Below are 24,645 nucleotides of genomic sequence, written 5' to 3' on the forward strand. Positions count from 1 at the left end.
ATGATCAGTACTAGATATGATGTGAATCGATTTGGAGTATTTAACCCAGCGGATGGGAATCCCAGGAACCGCCTCCTAACCGTTGCAATGTCACATGCACATCAAGACACAATGATGACATCATAACAGACCGGCTAATCCAATGAGTAGCAATGGAGGTCGTCTGGTCAGAGATGGCAGTTCTCACAGAACACATTTTGCAAATCGATTTGCACTCTCTCTAATTAGGACAGAGGGGTACAGAAATGATTCAATACACTGACAACAAGCAGACTAGGTTTTGGACTCACACCATGACCGATCCCATAGACAGGTCATATTATATGCCCAGACGACCCCTTTATATGCATTTTGGAAAACCTTTTTTGATAATGAGGTTGTTTTCTTTTTCAAGTTTTCCATATGACAATCTCTATAAAATAAAAAGAAAGAAATCTTGCCATTTTCACACTAGTCACCAAGCCTAATAGTAGACTCATACATACTGCTCTGCTTGCAACACTTTTCAGCAGTTTCATTACCATCACAGATGGGATTACAATGACAAATAACTCCTCTATATGCAGTAGATAACACAAGATCAACCAATCTCAGGTCACGTTCCCTTCACTATCGCAAAGTTCCTGTATACGATTAAGCGATCGCTTATCGTATGTCAATCAGTCAGAGATGCTCGAATGCAGCCTGTGTCCATGTGGCTGCTGAAAACAACAGCAACTATGAGTCTAATATTAACCTTCATTGCAAGATTTCTGATTTTTTTTTTATAGATTGTGATATGAAAAACTGTGAACAAAAAATCCTTTGTGACACAATAGGTCGTTTTCTGATGACACATTACCTTTAAATAAAGACCTGTGAAGTACGGCTCTGAACCTTCTAGCAAACCTGTGATGAGTGGGGTGAGGACATTGCCACGTATCTGCCCTCATGCTCTTTTTATATAAGTAGTCTTGCTTTTAGCAGCCAGTAAGATGAAGAAAAAAAACTATTTATGTACAAATAACTTATTTATTTATTCCATTGTAGATCTGAGACAAATAAAATGCAATTGATAAAAAAAAAAAAAAAAAAATCTACGCAGATCTTCATTCTTTTTTTGCAACCAAAAATGGACGTCATTTAGTAGGATTGTCCTGATCACTGATGGAGACGGCACTGTGGTGGGGTAGTAATAGTCCTACATGGGCCAAACGTCACCCCTTTATTACCCTTCCACTAGATACACAGAATTACCGTATATACAGGAAATCATCATTAAAGCTTAGTTACCTTTAGAATTGTATCAACAACAGGTAAAACCATTTCTCTCCACTGGATCATAAGTTAGGACAGGGGTAAAAGTCAGAGCAAACCATCAGCAGCGGTACTCTAGTCCTGAGACCATCAGCTCTCGGGAAGATTTCTGCAGATTACGGAGATACGGCGATCTCGCGGCACCGGCATGCCATTGAAGAAGGACTCCTCTCCGCGCAGGATTTCATGTGTAAACTTGTAGCGAGCGGCACCGCTGAGATGAAAAGTGAACAAAGTGTGAGTGACGTCCAAATAAAAATAGACAATGCAGCACGGCCATAGGATCTTACGGGTAGGTGGCCATACAACAGAGTTGGTGCAAATTGACTCAGAGGACTCGGTCCATTGACCACATCAGTAGTCTGTGACTGCTGGAGCCTTCACGACCACCTCTTACACAACGGCATGTGTCTCTCCTCTTGATTAGCCGGCCTGTCATGATGACATTGTTGCAGAGTGACGTCGCTGCAGGTCGGCTAATCAATAGAAAAGATGTGGATGCCATCAGGTAAGAGGCGGGTCTCCCATCCAGCAGCCACATATTACCCAGGTGGCCAACGGACCAGGTCCTTCAATCGATCTGCACCAACTCTCCCATAAGCCTTTTAACCTAGCCATTCTCCAGCCCCCATTAGATCTGCATGGCTGCCTCTACTGTTAATGTACATGCTCTCAATAGGGGATATCTTGCTGGCAGACACCTCTGGCAGCAGGTTTTCTTCTGAGAACAAACGATTGGGCATGTTAACATCTAACGTGTCCAATCCACCTTCCCTACTTCCAACATCTGCCATTAGAGGAAAGTCTGGACACCCCATACACTTTGCATAGACGGCTGGGTTCAGTCACCATTAGTGCAATGGGTACGGCCATTTTTAACAGGATCAGCTAACAATCTGCGAGGTCTTTCCCTAAAGGTACCTTCACACTGAACAACTTAACAACGATATCGCTAGCGATCTGTGACGTTGCAGCGTCCTGGATAGCGATATCGTTGTGTTTGACACGCAGCAGCGATCTGGATCCTGCTGTAACATCGTTGGTCGGAGCAGAAAGGCCAGAACTTTATTTCGTCGCTGGATCACCCGCTGACATCGCTGAATCGGCATGTGTGACGCCGATTCAGCGATGTCTTCACTGGTAACCAGGGTAAATATCGGGTTACTAAGTGTAAATGTATTTACCAGTGTAAATGTAAAAAAAAAAAAAAAAAAAACAGTACATACTTACATTTCGGGGTCTGTCGCGTCCCCCGGCGTTCTGCTTCCCTGCACTGTGTCAGCGCCGGCTGGCCGTAAAGCAGAGCACAGCGGTGATGTCACCGCTGTGCTTTACGGCCGGCGCTTACACAGTGCAGGGAAGCTGACGCCGGGGGACGCGACAGACACCGGAATTTAAGTATGTAGTGTTTGTTTTTTTTACATTTACACTGGTAACCAGGGTAAATATCGGGTTACTAAGCGCGGCCCTGCGCTTAGTAACCCGATGTTTACCCTGGTTACCCGGGGACTTCGGCATCGTTGGTCGCTGGAGAGCTGTCTGTGTGACAGCTCTCCAGCGACGCTGCAGCGATCGGCATCGTTGTCTAGATCGCTGCAGCGTCGCTAAATGTGACGGTACCTTAAGACACGAGTAGAGTAATGGAGCACACAAGCGTGAAGCCTGGACTACTGACCTCATTATATAAAGGCAGCGTCTGGGCAGCAATAGATCTGCGCGCTCCTCTCCATTTTCCACAGACACCAGGCGCATGACGCTGCTGGATAACAAGCAGATCCCGGCAATGGTGCCACCACAGAACTGGTGAAGGAGAGTCAGCGTGAGCTCAGTATAGGAGTCCTCTACTCAGTGCCAGGACCTAGCCTACCACACATCCTCACCTTCACGCTGTCCACGTGCGGTTTGATGTATCCATCTTTCTGAAGGTCTAAGACATGGACGAGGGACAGCTGGTTCTCTCCGGGGGGGAATGCCTTGTCTCTCACCCTCTGTATGACAGCGGAGGAGTCTGGGGACCAGTGCAGACGCTCAACCTCCCGGAAGCCATGGATCGCCTGCAGAGAGAGAAGATGTACATATGGTAAAGTAATGGCAGCGCAGCCCATCCACCATCTGCTGGCTATCGGGGGCGAGAAGAAGTCGGGCACTTATAGAGAAGTACTGAGGAGTGCAGCTGTGAATCCAGCACTTGGGATCAGGAAGAAAACACTTATTAGAAAGCAGCAGTAAGGTGCATGTCTGTAGGCAGCAGCAATCTGATCCATCAGTCACCTGACAGGACACGTTGTCTTAAAGGTATAGTTACATCTTCATAAAAGGAGTATAGTCAGTTAAAAAAAAGCAATTTTGCAATTTACTGCTTGTTAAAATTATTAACCGTTCTTGAGATGTTAATACTTTTTTCTTTTGTTCGCAGCTCGTTGCCTTGGAGATCGACCACTGCTGCAAGACAGCAGAACACACAGTGCTTACAAGCTATGAAGCAGCGGTGGTCGGTCTCCTAGGCAACGAGCTGCAAAAATAAAAGTGAATATCTCAAGAACGGCTGCAAATTTTAAGAAGCAGTAAACTGAAGACAAGCTGGAATTTACAAGAGCGGCCCGTCTGTGGCGCCGGGGATATCCCGATTTTAGGGCGAATACTGATAAGTGGCCCAAACACATCACAGGGGATATGACCCTATTCAGACGTCTGCGGCAGAGGGGCGACATTGTGGGGAAGACGTCCCCGGGCACTCACGTCATCCCAATGGCCGCTCTCATAGCGCTTCTTCCTCAGTACAGGCTCCAGCTCCCGGCACAGGGCGGCCTCCTCCTCGGCAGTAATGAAGTCCGGCTGCAGGGTGAGGCCGGGGGACAGCTGGGACAGCACGGCTGCGGAGGACGGAAACACCTGGTTATCCGGCAGCGGAGCCGCATAATGGAACCGGCACCAGATTCCCGGTGTTACCACAGCAAGACCCCGCGGCCTATTCACAGCGCAGAACCACCGCCGAAGGTTACCAAGGCAACAGCGACCACTGGACGCCGCCATCTTGTGACTGCGCACTGCATTCTGGGATGGGCAGGGAGCGCTACTCAGGAAGTGCCCGAAGTAACCAATCAGATCTCAGCTCTCTTTGTAGCAAGGCACTTTGGAAAATGAAATGTGTTACCTGATTGGTTGCCATTTTTATCATCTTCCCCCCCTCCTCACTGTAACTTGTTCATAGTTTATGGGACTTGTAGTCCTCAATTCTTTACTTTTATAATCTTCCCAATTTACCATGGAGAAATAATGCTCAGTGCACACATACTCTGTTTTATTGATAGCACTATACAATGATATTCTTGTCCACCAATCTCAAATTATTAGTGTAAGTATCCAAAAGCCCATCACCCAAACACCAGTCTGTAATAATCTGAAATATAGCACAATCCTGGTGCTCCCCCAACATAGTAAAGGTATATCTGGTAAAATAGCATCTGCAGTGCCCCCATAATAATAGCGATATCCAGAGTGCCCCCATAATAACAGCGATATCCACAGTACCCCCATAATATCACCGATATCCACAGTGCCCCCATAATAACAGCGATATCCACAGTGCCCCCATAATAACAGCGATATCCACAGTGCCCCCATAATAACAGCGATATCCACAGTGCCCCCATAATAACAGCGATATCCACAGTGCCCCCATAATAACAGCGATAGCCACAGTGCCCCCATAATAACAGCGATATCCACAGTGCCCCCATAATAACAGCGATATCCACAGTGCCCCCATAATAACAGCGATATCCACAGTGCCCCCATAATAACAGCGATATCCACAGTGCCCCCATAATAACAGCGATATCCACAGTGCCCCCATAATAACAGCGATATCCACAGTGCCCCCATAATAACAGCGATATCCACAGTGCCCCCATAATAACAGCGATATCCACAGTGCCCCCATAATAACAGCGATATCCACAGTGCCCCCATAATAACAGCGATATCCACAGTGCCCCCATAATAACAGCGATATCCACAGTGCCCCCATAATAACAGCGATATCCACAGTGCCCCCATAATAACAGCGATATCCACAGTGCCCCCATAATAACAGCGATATCCACAGTGCCCCATAATAACAGCGATATCCACAGTGCCCCCATAATAACAGCGATATCCACAGTGCCCCCATAATAACAGCGATATCCACAGTGCCCCCATAATAACAGCGATATCCACAGTGCCCCCATAGTAACAGCGATATCCACAGTGCCCCCATAGTAACAGCGATATCCACAGTGCCCCATAGTAACAGCGATATCCACAGTGCCCCCATAATAACAGCGATATCCACAGTGCCCCCATAATAACAGCGATATCCACAGTACCCCCATAATAACAGCGATATCCACAGTGCCCCCATAATAACAGCGATATCCACAGTGCCCCCATAATAACAGCGATATCCACAGTGCCTCCATAATAACAGCGATATCCACAGTGCCCCCATAATAACAGCGATATCCACAGTGCCTCCATAATAACAGCGATATCCACAGTGCCCCCATAATAACAGCGATATCCACAGTGCCCCCATAATAACAGTGATATCCACAGTGCCCCCATAATAACAGTGATATCCACAGTGCCCCCATAACAGTGATATCCACAGTGCCCCCATAATAACAGTGATATCCACAGTGTCCCCATAATAACAGTGATATCCACAGTGCCCCCATAATAACAGTGATATCCACAGTGCCTCATAATAACAGTGATATCCACAGTGCCCCCATAACAGTGATATCCACAGTGCCCCCATAATAACAGTGATATCCACAGTGTCCCCATAATAACAGTGATATCCACAGTGCCCCCATAATAACAGTGATATCCACAGTGTCCCCATAATAACAGTGATATCCACAGTGCCCCCATAATAACAGTGATATCCACAGTGCCTCATAATAACAGTGATATCCACAGTGCCCCCATAATAACAGTGATATCCACAGTGTCCCCATAATAACAGTGATATCCACAGTGCCCCATAATAACAGTGATATCCACAGTGTCTCCATAATAACAGCGATATCCACAGTGCCCCCATAACAGTGATATCCACCGTGCCCCAATAACAGCGGAGTACAGCACTTGACCATGTCCATCAGTCCCACGGGCAAAAACAAAGTGTGATAACGTTGTATGAACATCTCATAAAGCTCTGTTCACACGTTTGCTGCTTTTTTTCTTTGTAAGATCAAATAAAAAAATATTTTTTTAATTTGCCGTGACTCTACCATGATTCTCAACCATATCGGGGACAGTGATGATAATGTGTGCAAAACTGTAAAGCGCTGCGGAATATGTTAGCGCTATATAAAAATAAAGATTATTATATTATTATAATGACCGCACCTCGTGAACGCAGCCTCAGGACACCTCCGCACAGGGTGGACTTGCTGCAGATTTCACCCTCTGCGGTGCCGCATACAGTGACGCCCGTGTTCCTGGCGCAGACCTATGGGGGGGCCGTAACGCTTCTATTTCACCTATGGAGATGGTGGTACGTTAGAGATGAGAGAATCCATTCACAAGACCTAGGGCCCTGTCTAGGTGTGTGATTACCTGTCAGGCCTAATTTTGCCTCAGCAGTTCAGGAGTTAATAGTGTGCAGCTGATCCCCACAGGGCAATTAGAGGGAGTTGTTATATATCACCACAGACATGGCAGCCATTTTTCTGTAGTTTACTTTGACACTGGCGACCATAAGTCAGCAGCGTTGTAGAAGACAAATCTAATACTGCGCTGTAGCTGCGCCTTCTCCCAAGAGCTCACAATCAGCAGACACTGGTAAGGAGTGCTGTGTCTTATAGTCCCGTCAGTCGTTTTTTTTCCAAAACGTGGCAAAAACCTCAATGACCCCAAAGTGTGAACACTCCCTGTGCTGCCCTACTGCACGTGATGGCCTCACTGACTGCTATGGAAATTACTTCTATTGACCTTGGTTGTCATTTGTTTTAGTGCATTTGTATATGGAAATATTGTAGCTGGATGGTGTTTACTGTATAGAGTCCACGGACACTAATTACTAATGTGCCAGCTGCCGAAAATAACCGTCCTGTGTAGCCTAGGTGCCAGGGAAACATCAGGAAGCCTTGGAGGGGGATTATTGGAATAAGCGGTTACAGGGTAATAAGAGGATCAGGAGCTGGGTTACTGTAATAAGAGGTTACAGGGTAATAAGAGGATCAGGAGCCGGGTAACTGTAATAAGAGGTTACAGGGTAATAAGAGGATCAGGAGCCGGGTTACTGTAATAAGAGGTTACAGGGTAATAAGAGGATCAGGAGCCGGGTTACTGTAATAAGAGGTTACAGGGTAATAAGAGGATCAGGAGCCGGGTTACTGTAATAAGAGGTTACAGGGTAATAAGAGGATCAGGAGCCGGGTTACTGTAATAAGAGGTTACAGGGTAATAAGAGGATCAGGAGCCGGGTTACTGTAATAAGAGGTTACAGGGGTAATAAGAGGATCAGGAGCCGGGTTACTGTAATAAGAGGATCAGGAGCCGGGTTACTGTAATAAGAGGGTACAGGGGTAATAAGAGGATCAGGAGCCGGGTTACTGTAATAAGAGGGTACAGGGGTAATAAGAGGATCAGGAGCCGGGTTACTGTAATAAGAGGTTACAGGGGTAATAAGAGGATCAGGAGCCGGGTTACTGTAATAAGAGGATCAGGAGTCGGGTTACTGTAATAAGAGGATCAGGAGCCGGGTTACTATAATATTAAAAAAAAATAAAAAAATCAGCGCAATAGTGAAGATTAAAACACACAAATGATGCCAGATTAACCACAATGTAACTGTGGAATCTTTTATGGAAACTGGGGTTGCAATGCATATTGTCATGATTAAGTTATATTTTAATTATTTTTTTTTCACTCCAATTGGATTAGTTAGTGAATATTTAATTATATTTTTTGGAGAAATCATAAATATTGGTCTTCTTTGAATTCATTGGGTTACTGTAAAAAGTGTCACGAGCTGGGTTAATGTTTAGTTTTTCAAGTTTAGGGATACTAGGAGACATTTTATGGATTTAGATTAACAATAACCCTAATGTCCATTTGTTTTTTTCCCTTTTTGTGACGATTCTCTGCCCTATAAGAGGTATTAGGAGCCATGCATCGCTCGTCAGGGATGTCAGACAAAAATGTCCGTGAACTTCTGTCAGAGAATACGGAGCTGAAGAAATTCCATGAGCAGATGAGGAGAGAAGTGCAGGCCATCCTCGGCAGACATGAAGGCGTCCTCAGCGTGGTGACTAGAGATGTATGTCTGTCACGTCACAACCTCCTATTCCACCGTGAATGTCCACCTGTAAGTTTATTTTTACCTATGATATGTCGTTCAGGATTCAACAGCAGTAAACAAGCGTACGGGAGCCGGACGTACGAGACCCAACCGTGTTGGGGATGTTGGGTTAACAGCAAGCCTAAAGAAACAGTGGAACAGCCTCAAGCAGCTGGTGGAGATCCTGGAAGCTCGAGGTGAGGAGAAGAAACTAATTCTACTCATTGTGTGGAATTGATGGACACAGGCTTTGTAGCAATGTGTCCTTAGGCTGGCATAGCCAACAGTTCGATGTTTGATGCTTTTGTCAAGGCTTCACCTTATTTACTTTTCTTCTCTGTAGCGACGCAGGCCAATGTGATTAGCGTGACTGACCATGAGAAGGAACTGACCCGACTCAAGAAGGAGGTAGAGGAGCTTAAAGAAGAGCTAGGACAGAGCCAGGAGTTGATCACTCAACAGCAACAGCTATTACAGGTCTGCGGGGTGCACGGATGGGGCGATACAGGATGTTGAGGGTTTCGTTTATTGCCTGATTGGCAATTTTGCATCATGGATCAGATAATATAGGTTATACGAAGATGGAAGTGTGCTTGTATAGGCCATTGAGATGGAGGGGGGTAATTTTTTCTTTTTTTTTTTTTTCTTTTAAGTGCATGGGTATTGGGATCAAGGGGGTATGGAAGCTTGATTGTTTGGCTGATGGCAAGAAAGCAGAGCCAGTGACTGCAATGGTTGCTTGTGGAAAAAAGGAGCCAATGGCTGCAATGGTTGATGGTGGCAAAGTGGAGTCAATGGTGGCAGTGGTTGATGGGAAAGTGGAGCCAATGGTGGCAGTGGTTGACAATGAGAAAACAGAGCTTGTGGTGGCGATGGTTGATTGTGAGTAATAGGGTCCAATGGTTGACGGTGGGAAAGTGGAGACAATTATGGCAATGGTTGACGGTGGGAAAGTGAAGCAATGGTGGCAATGGTTGACTTTATGAAAGCGGAGACAATGGCGGCAATGGTTGACGGTGGGAAAGTGAAGCCAATTTTGGCAATAGTTGAAAGTGGGAAAGAGAAGCCAATGGTGGCAATAGGCAGACTTCTGGACCCACTGAGCTCAGGTTGTAAGAGATCAAAATACTTATACCAGTCTTTTCCAGGGCATAAATGCATATGGTGCCAGCCAAAAGGGAGTGATAACCAGTAAGGAAACCATTGTTAGAATATATTTATTAACCCTGTTCTGGAAACATTGAAGGTTTTTCTATCCATGTCTTGCCCAGGACCAGTTGATGCCACTGCCTGGTGAGGGTCAGCAATCTCCTCTCTGGGATGCATACTTCTTGGAAGAACAGCTGAGATTACAACAAGACCGTGCGGCCTTCGAGGAGCATAAGCTGGCCTTTCAGGATGAGCGGGATAAGTTTACGGAGGCGGCTATCCGTCTGGGAAGAGAGGTAACAGCAGAATCATTGCTTATGTAACCTCATTATGATAATAGGACGGGGCTCAACAACTTGATCTCCAAATGTTAGATCCATGTTGTCAGACTAAACTAATCTTCTGATAAAGTGGAAGTCAACTAGTCCATAGTTAAGATGAAACCAAATGTGGGGAGGATCTCCTCCCCCCCCCCCCTTCCCCATTGCTGCCATAGCCCTCAATTCTTGAGAACTACATAACCTGTCCGTCTTGGGATCTCTTCCATTTCCCAGCAGCAAGGCTTTGTTAACCAGTGAGTAATGTTTTCTGCAGCGTCTCCAGTTTAAGGCCGATCAGGCTCTTTTCATGAAGCAGCAGTTTTTGAGCATGACCCCTAGTCTGGGGACACCTCCGTGGAAGAAGACTCCTCCGTGGTCATCACTTAGTGAGTACGCTTATTTCCTGAGGTTGTGTATAGGGCATGGCAGGTATTTGGAACAAAATACTTGACAAGTTGGATTATAGCCTAATTGACTCTTTGTTTTTACGCTTCACCACGACAGCACCCACAATGAGAGAGGGACCCGCCCATAGGAACAGGAAACCTACAGAGATAAAAAGGGCGCTCCTCCTCTCCTCCTCAGTTGGTTTCCTGTTCTTATCGGAAATCCCTGGAATACCTACATGGACGGAGGTGGTTGGAGCACCTCCAGATTACCTGAGCCTGTGCACTCGCCTGTGTGGTTTCCGTGCGAACAGCAGGGGCTGCGGCGTGAGTAGCAGCGTCGGGGGAGCCACTGCATGCTGCCTCCCCCCTCGTCTGATCACATTCCTGGCAGGTTCCGGGCAGCAGGCCCGACCTATGGAGTGGAGGACGCAGAAGCGGTCGCTTCTAGGAGGTGGCGCCGGCGGCATCTCCTGGGTAAGTGCGCTCTGCCTCACTGAACCGGAAGTAGTGGGATCACTTCTGGTTCACGGCCCCGGCGCGCTGGGAAAAAAAAAGCCGCACAGTTTAAATTTGGAGCCGGGACACAGCAATCGTGCTCAGAATGGCGTCTCCGGTGCAGGAAGAGCATCCACTAGCAGTGGAGCAGGATAGCGCTGGCAAGGACAGCAGCGTAAAGGCTCAGTCTGCATCAAAGCCTTTGAGAAAGTGGTTGCTCTGCTAATGGGTCTGACACTCATACAAGAAGAAGTAGAGATACGGATCTACTTAGACTCCGCACAGCGTCTCCACCTCCAAGACCGGTATAATGAATGCTTCACTGGGTGAGTGTATATAATCCTCTACCTATAAGCTGATCCCTTCCTTCTCTATCCCTCTCCCCATGGGCTAAGAAAACCAGTAAATCGAAGCATAAGGAGTGCACCGTGTGTACAGCCCCTGCCCGATTCATATCCAAAAAGGTTGTGTCCAAGCTGCATAAATCAAACCTTACAGGACGAGGCTGCGGTTACAAGCACTAATATCAGGGCCATAATTAGGCAGGAGATCCAATCTTTGGGATCAAAAAGCCTAAAAAAACAAGAAAGCAAAATCTTTCCCTCGTTTCTCGTTTAGAGTCTGAGGAGGGTTTAATCCGGTCCTCTAATACCTCGGGATCATCATCCAGTTCTTCTGAGGATGAGGGCGGCGCATGCTTTCCGCTTGATAGTATAGACAATCTTATAAAATCAGTGAGAAACACTATATGGGTTGTCCAGACACTAAAGGGGTAAGATCAGCTCAGGATATCATGTTCGCAAGCCTAGGTCGCAAAAAAACGGCTAGCTTTCCCAGTTGTTTCCGCCATCAAAGACCTTGTAAAAAAAAAAAATGGGACAAACAAAGGAAGGGGTTTCTCCCATCCTCTTCTAAAAGGCGTTACCCCTTCAGTGATGGAGTTAAGTATGGTCCAAGGTTCCAAAAGTGGATGTGGCGGTGGCATCCACCTCGAAACAGTCATCTCTCCCTGTGGAAGATGCAGGAATCTTACTAGACCCATTAGACTGTAAAACCGAAGCTCTTCTTAAAAGGTCTTGGGTGACAAATACAGGAGCCTTTAAGCCCGCCATATCAAGTACATGTACAGCTAGGTCATTATTAGTATGGAAAGAACAGCTGGAGCAACAGGTAAAAGGCAAAGTGACGAGAGACAAAATCTTACAAGCAGTTCCATTGATTAGAAGTGCTGCGGCATTCTTAGCTGATGCTTCAGCAGATTCTCTAAGGCTGGCAGCAAGATCAGCGGGCCTTGTCAATGCAGCTCGTCTAGCCCTCTGACTGAAAGGATGGAAGGGGGATGCACAGTCTAAATCTAGATTATGTACAATCCCGTGCCAGGGTGAGTTCCTGTTTGGAAAGGTTCTTGATGACCTACTCAATAAAGCAGGAGAAAGAAGGAAGGGATTTCCTAAACAGTTTCTTCCTTCTTATGGGAGAGCGTTTAGAAGACGGCCATTTAACAGAAGGAGGCCGTATGAGCCGCAAAGAGATCGTTGGGAAACTAAGGAAACAAAACCGAAAGGTGCCTTATTCAGTAACCCCGAAACATCTAGACGTGGTAGATACCCTTAGTAATGAAATCCCGGTGGGTGGAAGACTGAAATTTTTCCATCGACAGTGGGAACACATAACCTCAAATCAGTGGATCCTTTGCATAGTTAGATCTGGACTAAAATTAGAGTTCTTTAAGCTACCACAGGATACTTTTATTATAACATCAGTGAAAGCGCTGGAACAGCAAAAAGCGCTTCAGTTAGAAATTCGAAGCCTTTTGGCTAAGAATGTTCTCATAGAAGTACCAAGAAATCAGGAAGGGAGGGGATTTTATTCTCCTTTATTTCTGGTTCCAAAACTGGATGGTACTTTTCGTACTATAATAAATCTAAAAAAAAGAATTCCCTTTTACATGAACACACCTTTAAAATGGAATCAACAAGGTCTACTATTAAACTTTTGTTTCCTAGGTGCTTTATGACGGGTCTAGATTTGAAGGATGCGTACCATCTTCCCATTCATGCAGAACACCAACAATACCTCAGAGTAGCGGTAAATCTACAGGGCCGGATCCGTCACTTCCAATTTACAGCCATGCCATTCGGCCTTTCCATGGCTCCTCAGGTTTTCACAAAAGTTATGCTCGAGGTGATGGCTTATCTGCGTCATCAGGATACGTTAATTGTGCCTTATCTAGATGACTTCCTAATAATTGGAAATTCAGCCTCACAATGTAAAGAACGCTTGACTAATACCATTTCATCGTTACAGGCTTTAGGTTGGATTGTGAACTTCAAAAAATCCAGACTACATCCGGAAACCCTTCAGTCCTTCCTAGGACTAATCTTGGACTCTGAAAGTCAAAGATGTCTCTTACCAGAAACCAAAAAAAAAAAACATAATCTCAAAAGTTACTATGGCAAGGTCTAATCCTCAAATGTCCCTGAGATGCCATGTCTCTCTTGGGTTCACTCTCCTCCTGCATTCCTGCGGTTCAATGGGCCCAATATCATACTAGAGACTTACAACACCAGATTCTTTATACACAATCACATTGCCATGGTCATTTAAATACAAATATTACCCTGTCTAAAGACATGCTTGATTCACTCCTTTGGTGGTTAGATAAAACCCATTTGTCCAGAGGAATCTCATGGACGATAACACCCTCGAAATTAGTCACTACTGATGCAGGTCCAGAGGGGTGGAGGGCCCATCTGGATCAAAATATAGCTCAAGGCCGCTGGAATTCTGAAGAAATTCAGCAGTCCTCCAACTGGAAAGAACTAAATGCGGTTTATTATGCCTTGAATTTTTTCCTTCCCCAGCTCCGAGGATCTCATATCAGAATCCTGTCAGACAATACGACGGTCGTCACATATTTAAATCGTCAAGGCGGAACGCGATCGGGAAGTCTGTGTTCAGTGGCAAACATCTTCAACTTGGCAGAACCCAATTTTCTATCACTCACAGCTCTCCATATCAGAGGAGTAGAAAACTCAAAGGCCGACTTCCTAAGTCGCCACACGCTCCGCCAGGGAGAATGGACTCTCAATCCTCAAATATTCAAGAGCATAGTGGACATATGGGGTCTTCCACAAATAGATTTGTTTGCAACCAGGAACAACAGACAGGTACCAATATTCGCCTCCTTAAATACAGCAGATCATCCAGATATGATAGACTCGCTCCAGTATCCATGGAAATACGATCTGGCCTATGCTTTCCCACCAATGATGTTAATCCCGTTAGTCATCAAAAAGATAAGGGAAGAGAAAGCAAGGGTGATATTGATAGCACCATTTTGACCAAAAAGGCCCTGCTTCTCCTGTCTTTGAGGGAAGTCAGTTTGCGATCCCTGGATTCTGCCAATGATCCCAGACCTACTGTCTCAGGGTCCATTCTACCACCAGCAAGTGAAAAGTCTTCACCTAACGGCGTGGAACTTGAGGCAAATACTAACGTTAAGGGTACCGTCACACAGTGGCACTTTGATCGCTAGGACGGCACGATCCGTGACGTTCCAGCGATATCGTTACGATCTCGCTGTGTCTGACACGCTACTGCGATCAGGGACCCCGCTGAGAATCGTACGTCGTAGCAGATCGTCTGAAACTTTATTTTGTCGCTGGATCTCCCGCTGACATCGCTGAATCGGCGTGTGTGACACCAATTCAGCGATGTCTTCACTGGTAACCAGGGTAAACATCGGGTTACTAAGCGCAGGGCCGCGCTTAGTAACCCGATGTTTACCCTGGTTACCAGCGTAAACGTAAAAAAACAAACATTACATACTTACCTTCAGCTGTCTGTCCCCGGCGCTGTGCTTCTCTGCACTCCTCCTGCATCCTGTGTCAGCGCCGGCCAGCCAGAAAGCACAGCGGTGACGTCACCGCTCTGCTTTACGGCTGACCGGCGCTGACAGTGCAGAGGAAAGCACAGCGCCGGAGGACAGACACAGAATGTAAGTATGTCATGTTTTGTTTTTTACGTTTACGCTGGCAACCAGGGTAAACATTGGGTTACTAAGCGCGGCCCTGCGCTTAATAACCCGATGTTTACCCTGGTTACCAGGGACTTCGGGATCGTTGGTCGCTGGAGAGCTGTCTGTGTGACAGCTCTCCAGTGACCAAACAGCAACGCTGCAGCGATCGACATCATTGTCGTATCGCTGCAGCGTCGTTTCAGTGTGACGGTACCTTAAGAGGGTTTTCTCGAGAGCTAATTAACACATTACTGCTAAGTAGGAAGAAGTCTACAACTTTAATATATAGCAGAGTATGGAGAAAATTCCTCACCTTCTATACAAAACTTTTCTCTAGCAAGGTTCCTATTAAAGCTATCCTAGAATTTCTACAAAAAGACCGAGCTCATGGCCCATCAGTCAATACTTTAAGAGTTCAGGTATCTGCTTTAGGAGCCCTTTATAGTGCTAACATAGCTGGTGACAGGTGGATAGCAAGATTTATTGGAGCATGTGAAAGGTGTATGGAGCGCCCCCAGACACAGGGCCACGCGTTTCGGTACCGGGCCTCTCTGCTTCGGTTCTGAGGCTGTCACGGTGGCTAGACCCGGTCCATGACCCTGCTAAGGGGCGTCCAATGTTATGAAAGGTAATTCAGTACCACAATGGACATAGAGGTCAGCGCACATACAGTGACCTGGCAATAACCCAAAAAACAAGAACGAGCTCTGAGACGTGGGAACTCTGTTGACCGCAATCCCTAATCCTCTCCAACCACACTAAAGGCAGCCGTGGATTGCGCCTAACGCTCCCTATGCAACTCGGCACGGCCTGAGAAACTAGCTAGCCTGAAGATAGAAAATAAGCCTACCTTGCCTCAGAGAAATACCCCAAAGGAAAAGGCAGCCCCCACATATAATGACTGTGAGTTAAGATGAAAAGACAAACGTAGAGATGAAATAGATTTAGCAAAGTGAGGCCCAACTTTCTGAACAGAGCGAGGATAGGAAAGGTAACTTTGCGGTCAACACAAAACCCTACAAAAACCACGCAAAGGGGCAAAAAGACCCTCCGTACCGAACTAACGGCACGGAGGTACACCCTCTGCGTCCCAGAGCTTCCAGCAAGCAGAAAAAAACAAATTGACAAGCTGGACAGAAAAAAACAGAAAACAAATGGCAAAGAGAAACTTAGCTATGCAGAGCAGCAGGCCACAGGAACGATCCAGGAGGAAACAGGTCCAATACTAGAACATTGACTGGAGGCCAGGATCAAAGCACTAGGTGGAGTTAAATAGAGCAGCACCTAACGACATCACCACATCACCTGAGGAAGGAAACTCAGAAGCCGCAGTACCACTTTCCTCCACCAACGGAAGCTCACAGAGAGAACCAGCCGAAGTACCACTTGTGACCACAGGAGGGAGCTCTGCCACAGAATTCACAACAGTCCAATAAAGGTGGTGGTGGTACAGTCTGTCAGGGGTTCGTGACGCCACCTGTGGTGTTCGGTCAGGGTGACCGACGCTGCTGTGGGGTCCGCTGGGGTGATGGAATGGCGGCTGGATGGTGTACCTTCCCACAGGTGAAGTATGTCCCCAGGGCTTCCCAGTGATGTAGGTGGCGATGGTGTGAGGTGCAGGCAATAACGAGGACACAAGGTTGCAGTCTCTTTACCTCTTTACTGAAGGCTTCAAGATCCTCAATCCAGAGTACGTTTAACAGGGCTATCAGAGACCGGCCGGTCCGATGGGCACTTCGAGTTTCCTTCGCAGATGGAAATCGTTGCCTACCACTAGCGCCTGTGTGTTGTAGTGTTACCCTGCTGAGCATTCGGAATAGTCCTCACAACTGCTGTTCTTGTTCGTTCGTTCGTTCGTTCTCTACAGCGCTCTTTCTCTTCAGTTCCAGATGTTGCTAGTTTCTCGTCCCCAGGTATATTTTGGCTAGGACGCACCCGTATGACGGGAAGGCTTGGAGGTCTTCCGGGACCCTAGAGACGCCCCTCTCCCAATGTTGCCCCCTATGTCTACGTAGGAAATTTAAGGTAGACAGCCAACCTATAATTAACTGTCCGGCGGAGTTTGAAGTAAGGCCTGAAGTCAGTTACTCCTACGGTGTTCCGGCCACAGACTACGCGCCTCAGTAAGATGTTGCCTCTCTCTCTCGGCACGACTCTTACTGGCTCTCCTTTATGCTTGATCTCGTTTACACGGTTCCACAATATCCTTCCCTTTGTGTCTCTCTCCTGGATACCGCCGCAGGGTGTGCAGGCGCGGTTCCGTTACGTTCTGCTCTGTTCGCTAGGCACCTGCCAGGTTCCCACGCCTGACAGGGATCCCCTGTGCCTTCTCCCTGCAACACCCCCTGCCACGGGATGTTGCCTGAATCCGACCCAGTGAGCTTCTGACTAACTTCCTCCCCAGCCCCTAATTTTACCAATGTGAGGAGTGGCCCAATAAATAAAGCCTTTTTCTCCCCCTAGTGGCCGGAGTGTGAAGTGTAATGTGTTCTGGTGATACCTGGTCAGGAGAATCCCTTCAGTGCCATCAGACGTACCATCGCTCCCCTTAGTGGCAGAGTGTCATACTGCAATGACCAGATCTCTACATTCTATTTCTCTGATAAATATAGCCAGAAGAATAGGAGACACCCAGGCCCTCTCCATAGACCCTCCATTCTTAATTACAAACCAGGACAGGGTAGTTCTCAAACCAGATCCATCATATCTCCCTAAAGTAGCAACACCCTACCATAGATCTCAAGAGATTTTTCTGCCTTCCTTTTATGATAATCCATCAAATCCACAGGAAGAGAAGCTACATATGTTGGATGTGAAAAGAACAGTCTTAAAGTATATAGAGAGAACCCAGTCCTGGAGACAGAGTAGGGCTCTGTTTATATCTTTTCAGGGTCACCGAAAAGGCCACGGGGTCACAAAGGCTACTTTGTCTCGCTGGATCAGAGATGCCATCTGTCTAGCCTACCTAACTAAAGGCAAAGATCCTCCACAAGAAGTAAAAGCACATTCAGCTCGGGCCGTATCCTCCTCTTGGGCGGAGAATAAAGACATCTCCATCGAGCTTATACGTAAGGCCGCAACCTGGTCGTCGCCTTCAACATTTTATAGACATTATAGTCTTGATCTTTGATCTATCTTCTACATCTGACTTGGCATTCAGGAGAGCTGTCCTCAGCATGGTGATCCCACCCAGGTGAAGGTTCTCTGTAAATCTCTTTGTGGGTGCTGTCGTGGCGAAGGGTAAAAAGCTGGATTACTTACCGGTAATATCCTTTTAATGAGCCACGACAGCACCCTGTCACTTCCCACCCTAGTTAGTTATGTATAGTTATTTATACAAAATATTCTCATGGGTGAATATAAATAAGATGAAATGTACAAACAAATTACGGACATATATACTAATTTAACAACGGTGGTTCCTCTTGTACTCTGAAACAACTGAGGAGGAGAGGGGGACCGCCCTTTTTATATCTGTAGGTTTCCAGGTCCCTCTCTCACTGTGGGTGCTGTCGTGGCTCATTAATAGGGCATTACCGGTAAGTAATCCGGCTTTTTCAAGGCTTGTGGGGCAGTGATTGGCATATATATATTCCAGAACCCATCAACTTAATTATTCCGGCCATACATTGTATATAAATATTGGACAAACCGCAGATTTGGGCACAACTGGTCAACTGTATATCGAGTTTAGGGGTGTCCTGGCTCCCCGCTACATATGTTGGGTTAAAAAATAAAGCATTGGGCATGTTGAATTTCTACAAGCCCAATCCTTTGTCCTTTAGATCCAATACTGCCTGGCTTTTTACCTTCACTAGCTACAAGCCCAGCGGGTATGTGGGTGTGCGGAGAAATGGCTGTCCACTAAATGACCATTCGGCTGACATCCAAGGGGGTTATGACCACCTTTACTGATCAATTTTACAAATTTTTCTGTTGTAGGTCTGTTGGCCCAAATTTGGTTTTAAAGCATTAATAGCGTATACTGTATATTCACAGCTGCGGACACCCCAAATAATCCCTCCAGTAACCCCAAACAGCAAGCCACAGCCAATCAGTCCTGCGGCACTAAACCTCGCAGAAAGCTTCCTTCTGCAGATCCTGGGACCCCAAGCACGGCGGAGCTGTACAGGGTCCTGAGACTGGCGCCCCCCAGCAGGTGACGAGATCAGACATTACTTACCCAGCCATTATAAACTGATAGCAATAATAAGTCTACAGGAAATTACAATAATCGAAAATTGGCATCTGCCATATTGTGCACAGATTACCTGCGCTCACCTGTATGCATCAAAGGGTAGAGTAGAAATGCATCTTGTGTAGTCTGATCTGTTACTAATGCAGACCTAATCCTTCTCACAGCTGAGCGTTTGCTGCTTTATTTCCAGTCTACACAATGCTGTATAAGACTGATCTGTAGCTCAGAACAGGACGGAGATTTTCACTGCAGCAACTGTTGTGGCTCATAAAGAAAAGACTACTGCAAAGTCATTTTTATTAATATATGTATACCTGCGTAATGTTGTTCCCAGGTCCATGAAGACTCATAGATGTGAGAGCAGCTGTCGTCAAGACACAGAATCAGAGGAGAGTAGCCAGAGATGGAGTGACAGCCTGTCACCAAGTAGCGAGTGTAAGAAACTTCCAGTTCTACTAATATATATATATATATATATATATATATATATATATATATATATATATATATATATATATATATATATATATATATATATATATATATAGTTATACTGCCTCCATGTACAATAATATAACTACTATAATACTGCCCCTATGTACAGGAATATAACTACTGTAAGGCTGTGTGCACACGCTGCGGATCCGCAGTTTTCCGAAAGTTTACAGTACCATGTAAACCTAAGGGGAAAAAAACCGCTGTGCACATGCTGCGGAAAATGCAGCGCGGAAACGCTGCGGATTTTTTTCCGCAGCATGTCAATTGTTTGTGCGGATTCTGCAGCAGGTTTCAACCAGCACCAATAGGAAAGTGCTGGTGAAAACCCGCAGAAGAAACCGCTAGAAAATCCGCAGTGAAAACCGCAGTGGTTTTGCACTGCGGATTTTCCAAATCCGCTGCGGAAAAATCCGCAGGAAAATCCGCAGCATGGGCACATACCCTTATACTGCTCCCTATGTACAAGAATATACTATAATACTGTCACCTATGTACAAGAATATAACTACTATAATACTGCCTCTATGTACAAGAATATAACTACTATAATACTGCTCCTATGTACAAGAATATAACTACTATAATACTGCTCCTATGTACAAGAATATAACTACTATAATACTGCCCCTATGTACAAGAATATAACTACTATAATACTGCCCCTATGTACAAGAATATAACTACTATAATACTGCTCCTATGTACAAGAATATAACTACTATAATACTGCCCCCATGTACAAGAATATAACTACTATAATACTGCTCCTATGTACAAGTGTTGGGTTGAACAATTAATAAAATGTTCACTCTCTAGTTGCCTACTCCTGGCCTAATGGATATTGATCAGGTGCGCACTAAAGAAATAAACATATGACACAGTCAGATGTAAACTCTCCTTGATCAATCTATGGCTCAGCTCCAAGGGGTTTATTTAGTCAGGACACAGATTTATATAACCCCTGTAAAGGGGGCTCGGTTAACTTTAAAATGGGAGTGATCGGATGCATTCCATTGGTTAGTGGGTTGGGCAATGAGCAAGTCCATGGTCGGATCCATGAGGTCATCAGGGTGGGTTGGTCCATGAGGTCATCAAGGTGGGCATCACTGTGGGTGGAACCATGAGGTCATCAGGGTGGGCGTTATCTTGGATACAAGCACATGGCTCTGATATAGGAAATGGCAGCCATCTTTAGGGTCTCACTTTAATCTGAGAAAGCTTAAGTAAGGTTAAACAATACACGTTATGGGTCACTTGTCTCAACCTCTTATGTCTTGAGGTTAATTAAGTATTTGATCTTATGGCTCTCCTCAACACAAGAATATAACTACTATAATACTGCCCCCTATGTACAAGAATATAACTACTATAATACTGCCCCCTATGTACAAGAATATAACTACTGTAATACTGCTCCTATGTACAAGAATATAACTACTATAATACTGCCCCTATGTACCGGAATATAACTGCTATACTACCGTAGCTTACAAGTTTAGACCTGTTTTGGATTTTTTTTCTCCCATAAATCCTTCTTTGATTTTTATGAACTCTCCTTCTAGCTCCAGAGCTGCACGCTCTTCCTCAGTTCGTGATTCCCTTTAAGCTGAGCATGACCCCTTATCTTCGCCCCAGGCCCACCCCAGTAAGCTTGCCTCGCAGCCACTCTGAGCCTCGCACACCCGCTACCGCAGAGCTCTTTAGAGCCTTGCATCTTACTCCAGCTGACAGGTGAGGGGTAAAAAAGAGAAACTGTAGGAAATGTTAGGGTTTTGTGCACCTCTGGGTGGCAGGGTAAATTTGGTGATGGGTGATATTTATTCTTGGGGAGGAAGTTTAGTTTTTGTGCTGACTTTTCTCTTTTGGGCTTGTAGCATACCTTCAGTGAAGAAGGGGCGTGGAGATGAATTAAGAAGATCCATCCTCCATCATTCCCACCGCAGAGCCAGTATCTCCAAGGCTGCGGAGTCGCCTTGTTGCAATGACGATGTCAGGAGACGTGAGGAAACTCCGCACTGTCCCTATGAGTTGGATTCTCTGTCTTCTGAAGATAGCAGACAGACGCACGGAGAAGCGGACACTCCCAATAGTGATGTGCTGTCCTCGACTAAGGAGAACTCTGAATGTTTTGACAATGACTCTTTGTACAGAGTGACTCCTCTTCATGACGCCACCTACGTCTACCATGGAGAGAACGTACCTCATCTTAGGGTTGATGACCACTGCTGCAGCCAACATGGGGACCAAAGCTTGTGGCCATGTCAAGAGCTGGAGAATAAATTTTCCACTAGGGCTTCTTCTAATAGCACCATTAATAAAAAGCCAAAAGTGACCCTCCAGGATGACGACCGCAGATCACGAGATACCCTTCATCCTCAGGATGCTTGCAGAAGTGGGTCACAAGAGAGACCACTCTTTAAAGACCAATGTAGAACCAGATCCAAGGAAGATGTTCGCCGTAGAAGTCTCCCCTGCCACCAGTCCAAAGTCATTCTCCATTTTGAAGATGATGGTACCATGGAAAGAAACAAGGCACCTCCTCATGGCACATCCAAGAGGAGAAGATCATTGGACTCTCTTCACAAACATGGCTGCAAAGCCCAGTCGAAAGAGAGCCATTCTCTCCATAAGAGATCATCTCGTCCCCACAGAGACTCCTTGTACACCTCAGGTCCGGGATGTTCACCCCTTCATTTACATCACTCATGTCCATCTGCTCGAAATGCTACACCATGCACTACTAAATATGTAGTGTCATCAAATCTTTATGCTGACCTGTTCACCCATGTTCAGGATTGCTCCTTCTAAATAATCTGAACTTGGGTAATTGGGAGAGACTTGATTACATTTATTTTTAGGACAAGACCCTCTAAATTATTGAGCCCCTTTATCTATAAAGGCTTGTCACCATTTTTGATGGGTCCTGGGTAATCAATTTGGATTAGGACTTCCTAGTTTGAAAGCACTTAAACGAGTTTCCAACCCTACATCCATAATGGCATCTTAGTTGGCACCACTCATGTTTTTAAGGAGTAATGACCCCCCCCCCCCCAAAAAAAAAAAGCTCTTATCTGTGTCTTGTACCCCCATTGATGTGCATTTTTTGTGAATGGGTAGTTATCATTTGGTGGAGGAACCCACTGTTTCTTGATCGCCTACCACAATTTTGAGGGCAGGAGTAAGGGAGTGCATTTCAAACTTTTTGTAGAGCATTGCGCACCATTTTTGCACATTCTGGAGCACTATGGGGTTTGGATTTGTGTTTACAGAAATTACTGATATTATAAAATTGATGTCTGTATTAAAAATAATTAAAGCCATAGGCAATTCCCTAGTGTGCCTGATTCTTTGGGCCCTACTACGGAGCAGGTGTTGGTGATGAAGACCCATTGAGTGTTTATGGGTAGAACAGGATGAAGCTCATCACTACATAAGAGCATGCGTGATCACATACCAGGTCTAAGACCGGTGATATATGGTGATGAGACGGCAGATGACGGATGGGCTGGCGGCCGGGTGCTCACATACCAGCGTTCATTCATGTACTGGACCTCATTCAGTAGTTGAGTTCACTGGTGGAGGAATCCCAGTTATGCGCGGGTCACATATTTGCTTTTATATCCATAATGAGCAAATCCTCTAATTTTTACGTATCCACCCATTGCTTACTTAAAGGCACGCCAAGGCTCCATTAAGCCTCCAGATGTCAAGGCCCAACCACAATAATAATAAAAAAAAAAATATTAAAGGCTTTGGACAAATTATTATTTTTTTTTTTTAAAGATCTGATAATAAAATTATTACAGGATGTTTCCCAACAATTGTCTGTAATTTGTGGGGAATCAGACAGCAAGTATTACATGACAGCCATCAGTCAGATCAACAAATGCGCTGGATCCGCCAGAGCACGGGGGTGCGCAATTCACTTTCCCTAGGGGCCACATGAGTGTGACTGTTGTGGAGGCCGAACCTATAGGCTGAAATTGTTGTGGAGGCCGAACCTATAGGCTGAAATTGAGCACAATTAATCTACTATATAATTGTCTAAGGGTCACTTCCATCTGTCACGGTTATTCATTCGCTGACTGGTCTTGCCAGCTGCCTGTCATGGCTGCTGCGACCAATCAGCGACGGGCACAGTCCGGAAGAAAATGGCCGCTCCTTACTTCAGTAAGTGCCTGTCGCCCGCATACTCCCCTCCGGTCACCGCTAACACAAGGTTAATGCCGGTGGTAACACACTCCGTTACCGCCGCTATTAACCCTGTGTGTCCCCAACTTTTTACTATTGACGCTGCCTATGCGGCATCAATAGTAAAAAATGTAATGTTAAAAAAAAAAAAAAAAAAAAACCCTGCTATATTCACCCTCCGTAGTCGCTTGCACCGGCTGCCATCTTCCGTTGCAGGTTCCGGAGGTAAAGATGGTATGGGAGAAGGACCTGCCATGACGTCACGGTCATGTGACCGTGACGTCATCACAGGACCTGCGCTAGAAAACCTGCCATGACGTCACGGTCATGTGACCGCGATGTCATCACTGGTCCTGCGCTCATACCAACCCTGGGACCGGAAGCTGCCATGGACTACAAGGCTCCCTCAGAAAGGTGAGTATATATTTATTTTTTAACCTGTGACAAACCTGGCTGGGCAACATACTACGTGGATCTGTGCTGTATACTACGTCACTGGGCAATATACTACATGGCTCTGTGCTGTATACTACGTCACTGGGCAATATACTATGTGGCTGCGCAATATACGTCACTAGGCAATATACGAGTCTGGGCAATACACTACGTCACTGGGCAATGTCCGGGATTGACATCTGCACCGTTGCAGCTACAGCCACAAAATTTTCCACAGTCACACGTCTGGACCCCGAGAGCGTCATAGGCTATGTTGTGAGGTGAAATTTTAACCCCACGCGTTCCAATTCACCAAA

The 24,645-nt window shown here is 45.8% G+C and overlaps 2 protein-coding genes across 2 annotated transcripts; one reads left to right on the top strand and one right to left on the bottom strand.

Annotated features, from left to right (window-relative positions):
- Positions 1-991: 991 nt before the first annotated feature.
- On the bottom strand, positions 992-4,349 carry ALKBH7 (alkB homolog 7). The gene is made up of 4 exons (XM_069767273.1): positions 4,036-4,349; positions 3,177-3,350; positions 2,972-3,096; positions 992-1,510 (listed from the first exon to the last, which is right to left on the bottom strand). Exons 1-4 carry the CDS (start codon positions 4,327-4,329, stop codon positions 1,387-1,389), a joined length of 717 nt encoding a protein of 238 aa, XP_069623374.1. The 5' UTR covers positions 4,330-4,349; the 3' UTR covers positions 992-1,386.
- A 4,112-nt stretch (positions 4,350-8,461) lies between these two features.
- LOC138677262 (uncharacterized) lies at positions 8,462-23,030 on the top strand. Its single transcript, XM_069767274.1, has 9 exons — positions 8,462-8,611; positions 8,694-8,829; positions 8,976-9,109; positions 9,904-10,077; positions 10,376-10,487; positions 19,006-19,165; positions 19,539-19,639; positions 21,265-21,433; positions 21,577-23,030. The coding sequence occupies exons 1-9, from the start codon at positions 8,462-8,464 to the stop codon at positions 22,508-22,510; spliced, it is 2,070 nt and encodes a 689-aa protein (XP_069623375.1). The 3' UTR covers positions 22,511-23,030.
- The last annotated feature ends 1,615 nt before the right edge of the window (positions 23,031-24,645 follow it).

The sequence above is a fragment of the Ranitomeya imitator genome, chromosome 4 (genome assembly GCF_032444005.1).
Source record: "Ranitomeya imitator isolate aRanImi1 chromosome 4, aRanImi1.pri, whole genome shotgun sequence".
Taxonomy (NCBI): Eukaryota; Metazoa; Chordata; class Amphibia; order Anura; family Dendrobatidae; genus Ranitomeya; species Ranitomeya imitator.

What these genes read in the sequence shown, in the direction of transcription:
- ALKBH7 (XM_069767273.1), bottom strand. Translation starts at nt 4,329, where the DNA reads ATGGCGGCGTCCAGTGGTCGCTGTTGCCTTGGTAACCTTCGGCGGTGG. An exon ending in AGAGCGGCCATTGGGATGAC is followed by an intron (nt 3,351 to 4,035) that starts GTGAGTGCCCGG and finishes CTCTCTCTGCAG; the next exon opens with GCGATCCATGGCTTCCGGGA. An exon ending in CGCTGCCTTTATATAATGAG is followed by an intron (nt 1,511 to 2,971) that starts GTCAGTAGTCCA and finishes TTTTCATCTCAG; the next exon opens with CGGTGCCGCTCGCTACAAGT.
- LOC138677262 (XM_069767274.1), top strand. Translation starts at nt 8,462, where the DNA reads ATGCATCGCTCGTCAGGGATGTCAGACAAAAATGTCCGTGAACTTCTG. An exon ending in TCAGCGTGGTGACTAGAGAT is followed by an intron (nt 8,612 to 8,693) that starts GTATGTCTGTCA and finishes TATGTCGTTCAG; the next exon opens with GATTCAACAGCAGTAAACAA. An exon ending in AGACTGGCGCCCCCCAGCAG is followed by an intron (nt 19,166 to 19,538) that starts GTGACGAGATCA and finishes TGTTGTTCCCAG; the next exon opens with GTCCATGAAGACTCATAGAT.